This window comes from Anser anser (assembly GCF_964211835.1).
Source record: "Anser anser genome assembly, chromosome: 1".
Lineage (NCBI taxonomy): Eukaryota > Metazoa > Chordata > Aves > Anseriformes > Anatidae > Anser > Anser anser.
Window position 1 is genome coordinate 138,089,040 of NC_139720.1, and position 4,787 is coordinate 138,093,826.

The 4,787-nt window shown below is 50.5% G+C and overlaps 1 protein-coding gene across 1 annotated transcript; it reads left to right on the forward strand.

The window, feature by feature from the left end:
- Positions 1 to 556: 556 nt before the first annotated feature.
- Positions 557 to 4,139, forward strand: SLC25A6 (solute carrier family 25 member 6). The gene is made up of 4 exons (XM_083812722.1): positions 557 to 777; positions 1,570 to 2,056; positions 2,877 to 3,017; positions 3,498 to 4,139. The coding sequence occupies exons 1-4, from the start codon at positions 667 to 669 to the stop codon at positions 3,653 to 3,655; spliced, it is 897 nt and encodes a 298-aa protein (XP_083668848.1). The 5' UTR covers positions 557 to 666; the 3' UTR covers positions 3,656 to 4,139.
- Positions 4,140 to 4,787: the final 648 nt, after the last annotated feature.

Genomic DNA, 4,787 nt, shown 5'->3' on the forward strand with positions numbered 1-4,787 from the left:
TTCTTCCTAATATCCAACCTAAACCTCCCCTGGTGCAGCTTCAGCCCGTTATACAATTTCCCTCGTATCTTTCGATGTGCAATACGCGGTGCAGTGACGTGCAGCACGCGGCATCGTTCCTCCCAGAGCAGAGACAAAGTCTGCGAGGTGCAAGCGCGCCTGGCGCACCCTGAGCTCCCGCAGCGCTGCCTGAGAGAGAAGCTCCGGTTCTCAGCTCCCGCAGGGCGCGCACACACCCGCCACCAGCGGTTTCGGACACCTCAGGCGCTGCAGCTTTGCGGTTCGCCAGCCAAGTCATCTGTGTAAGAACACGGTCGGCTTTATTTACGTTTGTAGGAAGCGTCCGCTAAAAGCGAGAGCGGTTACACAAAGCGCAAGGGAACTAACGCCCCCCGGCTAGGCGCAGCCCCTGGGCCCCGCCGGGCCGACGCGGCGCTGCGCTACTGGCGCCGCGGGGGGGGCGTGAGGGGGGAGCAACGGCCGCGACGGCCGCCCTCAGCCGGCGAGGCCCCGCCCCCGATCGCGGCTCGCCCAATGGGGCGCGAGGCGCGGGGCGTGGCCGGCGGGGGCCCGGCATTTAGCTCATGCGCGGCGGCGGCGCCGCCCTTTCGGCGCGAGCGGCGGCGGCGTCGGTTCTCCCCCCTTCCCCCGGTGCCAGGCGCGGCCATGGCGGAGCAGGCCATCTCCTTCCTCAAGGACTTCCTGGCGGGCGGCGTCGCCGCGGCCATCAGCAAGACGGCGGTGGCGCCCATCGAGCGGGTCAAGCTCCTGCTGCAGGTCGGCGGCGCGGCCGGGCCCGGTGACCTTCCCTCCCTCCCTCCCTCCCTCCTTCCTTCCTCCCCTCCGCGGGCCTCAGGCGGTTGGCAACGGGGGGGGGGGGGGGTGGAAGGGAGGGGGCAGGAGGCGGCCGTTGCCCGCGCGAGACAAAGGGGGCTGCCGGCCCCTGGGGGGGGAAGAGGGGTGGTCACGTGGGCGGTGGTCGCGCGCGGCGGCGGCGGGGAAGCCGGTTCCGCTACGCGGGGGCGGGGCGGGGCCGGGGGAGGGGGCGGCGCGCGCTGTCACTTCCTCGCGCCGAGGGCGCCGGGGCGCGTAGCGGAGGGCGGCCGCGCGCCGCCATCTTGGCGGCCCTCACGTGACGGCGCGCCCCGGCCGCCCATTGGCCGGTGCCGGCGGCGGGGCGGGGCCTGGCGTGACCTGGGCGGGGCGGCCCGGCGCCGCAAGGTGACTCGCGTGACCTTCGCGGCCGTTAACGGGCCCCCGGCGGCCGTTAGCCGCCCCCCAGCAGCGCTGACACCCCTTCGGGCAGCCCCTCTGCGGGGGGACTCGGCCGTCGCGCGCTGACGTCGGTTTTCAGTCTTAATATTCATGCCGACCCGGAATCTTAAGGTTTTTTGGAAGCTTGTTATCAGGACAGGCTTACTGTGGTAACCAGAGACTCGGTTTCTATATCCAACTGCTGTCAGGCGTTCTGGGCTAGCAGCTCTTCCTGTTACGCTCCAAACAGGCTTAAGCCAAGATGCAGTGCAGGCCTGCCAAGGCATAGTCAAAAACACGTACTTGTATTTGCAGGTGCAACACGCAAGTAAACAAATTGCTGCCGATAAGCAGTACAAGGGCATCATCGATTGCGTAGTGCGTATTCCAAAGGAGCAAGGAGTGCTGTCCTTCTGGCGAGGAAATTTGGCGAATGTCATCAGATACTTCCCAACTCAAGCTCTCAACTTCGCCTTCAAGGATAAGTATAAGCAGGTGTTCCTGGGAGGAGTAGACAAGCACACTCAGTTCTGGAGGTATTTTGCTGGTAACCTGGCCTCTGGTGGTGCAGCTGGAGCCACTTCCCTCTGCTTTGTCTACCCCTTGGATTTTGCAAGAACCCGTTTGGCCGCCGATGTTGGAAAAGCTGGTGCAGACAGAGAATTCTCTGGTCTAGGGGACTGTCTAGTCAAAATCACCAAGTCTGACGGTCTGCGTGGCTTGTACCAAGGGTTCAATGTCTCTGTCCAGGGCATCATCATCTATAGAGCTGCCTACTTTGGAATCTACGATACAGCAAAAGGTAAAATTTCAGGAGGGAGTTGATGACCTATTTGCAGAATTGTATTGCCTGTTTACGTCTGTTCTTGCATGTCACTTTGTTTGTTGTATCTATAGCTTACGTAAGTGTGGGGGCAGAACGGGGTGTCTTGGTCAGCATTAGTGTGATGTGCCAGTGACACTGTTCAAAGCAAATCTTCATCATGTGTTGATAGTGCAGGCTGCTTTTGAATTTTCCTGTTGTTTTTCTGACCATTAAAAACCATCAGGTTTTCCTTATGGCAGTAATGTTTGTTGGTAACCATATGCAAATATTTTAAGTTCAGTTTTGCTCACTGAGTTGCTGTAGTTACATTAGACCAATTCATGTGTGCTTAGCAGAATTGGTTTGAGCAGTGCTTTCAGAAAGCATTTGTTTAAGCTTGACTTCTGGGTTTGGAAATCATTGGCATGTATAGTTCATTAAAATTTATAGGGACAATGAGTTATTCTAGTGACACTTATTTCTGTAAGCATTTAGGAAATGATTAAAACACTTACTGTGCCAGTCTGAAAGGATCTTGGTGCCTAAATTTCATAGAATCATAGAATATCCCGAGTTGGAAGGGACCCATAAGGATCATCAAGTCCAATTCCATATTTTGATTATTGAGAATAAAATACTGTGGGTTTCCTTGATTTTTTTTCTATATGGCCGAAGTATGCTTCAAGTGTATCAAGTGTCTTGTTGCAACTTAAATCATAGCTTTACAGTGTTTTATAAAAGCTTTTCTAGTGAAGTAGCTGTTGTGCAGTGGAGGAGGATGTGGAGGATAAAAAGCTAATTAGTTTCTTTATTGCAGGCATGCTGCCAGATCCCAGAAATACTCACATTGTTATCAGCTGGATGATTGCACAGACAGTGACAGCTGTGGCTGGTGTGGTTTCCTACCCTTTTGATACAGTGCGGCGTAGGATGATGATGCAGTCGGGACGCAAAGGAGGTAGGCTGTTACTCTGTGTAGTTCTTTACGCAGCGCTAACAAGATGGAGTTGCTAACGGTCATCCCTCAGCACTTCTAGTTCCTTGTTCCATAAATCTCTGTTAAGTTTTATTATGTTTAAGCGGTATGAGGCAGTTCAGTAAGGCTCACAACTTCTGGTGTTTGTGAGGAATTATGCTGAGGACTTTTCTTTGTGGAATATGAATTGCGTAAATGGGCTGGCTGTTTACAGTGACAAGCTAAGTGAAAGCAATTAGCTGACAGTATAGATGCCGTAAGAACACTTAAGATTGTTTTGTGACATAACTTTTAATAACTAGGCAGGCAGGTAGCAAGATTTTCTGTTGCCTGAACTAGCACTGTGGTAGTCATAAAGCAAGGTATGAGACATAAAGTAGCTGGAGAAGTGAAATGGCAGTTGCTGGAGACACCTGAGATACAATTACAGGAGCTAAAAATCACTTTGCTCTTTTTCTACAGCTGATATCATGTACTCTGGAACGATTGACTGCTGGCGGAAGATTGCAAGGGATGAGGGAGGAAAGGCGTTCTTCAAGGGTGCATGGTCTAATGTTCTCCGAGGCATGGGGGGAGCTTTCGTGCTTGTGCTGTATGATGAATTCAAGAAAGTCATTTAAGCAGCCTAACTAGAATTTGAAATCAAGTTGAGCAGATCATGTAGAATAACTACCATTATGGACCATTGACCTTCAAGAAATTCCTGTGAGTCTTATTTATCAGAGCCAGATGATATTTGTAGATGGGGCTAGAAACTGACATACAGAACTGATCCATTTCACGGTAACCTGTGTGAAGACACTGAATCTGGCAGTTCAGTGTGGTGACTTGTTTCAGCAATGAGAAATCAGCGTCACTGGTTCAGGGTCCAAAGTGGCTGGGTCCAAGTTAGGTAGAAAAGCATTGTATGCCCATGGATCAGTCCCCAGTTTCAAGTCCTATCTTTTTTAGGACCATAAAATTGTCTTTGAAAGTACTTGCTAACAAATCATTCTTTTCCACTTGTACTGAAGCACTATGTACCATTTTGCACAGCTGAACATCTAGCAATTTTGTTCTTAAATTGGGGCATTCTGCTGTAAAACAATAAACATACTTACTCTGTCTGTGTTGAAATTATTACATCAAAGCTTTGGGAAAGCCTCTTTTCTTTGGAAACTTGTTTTGGATAATGGTTCATCTGATACACTTACACTGCACTATAACAGAATAAGCTTGATTTTATTACAATGATTGAATGTGAGAACTTCGAGGAAAAGCATAGGTTGTACTAGTAGAAACCACTCCCATTCTTTGTGCCTGATTGTGTATGATGGGCTGCTGCAAGTGGCTTTTTGCATGATTCTTAAAAATTGATTTGCAGCTTTTCATGTGATATAAAATGAGGGTTTTTTTTTTTTGTTGTAGCACTACAAGAACCCAAAGTTCCAAGGGCAGTCAAAAAGTGATGCTCTTGCCCTTGGTGAAACAACTTAAAATGGAATACGTATGTTCTTTAAGTTAATATAGAAAGCAACACATGACATTCATGCAAAAACCCAGGAACCCAGTGAAATGCCTTTAACGTTTGAGTGACCTATCGTATTGTTGCTGCTATTTGGAAATGCTGATCATGCCACTGAAGAGTGTGCTTGGCCTGATCTCTAGCAGTGGTCAGTACCTCTGGGGAAGATGGATTTAATCCGAAATGAAGCTCAGTTTTAGAGGTGCGGTTGTTAGGGTATGTGACAAGGAACATGCATGATCCTGTGT

Bases quoted from the DNA above. Each gene is read 5' to 3' on its own strand.
- SLC25A6 (XM_083812722.1), top strand. From the start codon at position 667: ATGGCGGAGCAGGCCATCTCCTTCCTCAAGGACTTCCTGGCGGGCGGC. The intron at 778-1,569 runs GTCGGCGGCGCG...TTGTATTTGCAG, and splicing joins GGGTCAAGCTCCTGCTGCAG to GTGCAACACGCAAGTAAACA. The intron at 3,018-3,497 runs GTAGGCTGTTAC...CTTTTTCTACAG, and splicing joins GCAGTCGGGACGCAAAGGAG to CTGATATCATGTACTCTGGA.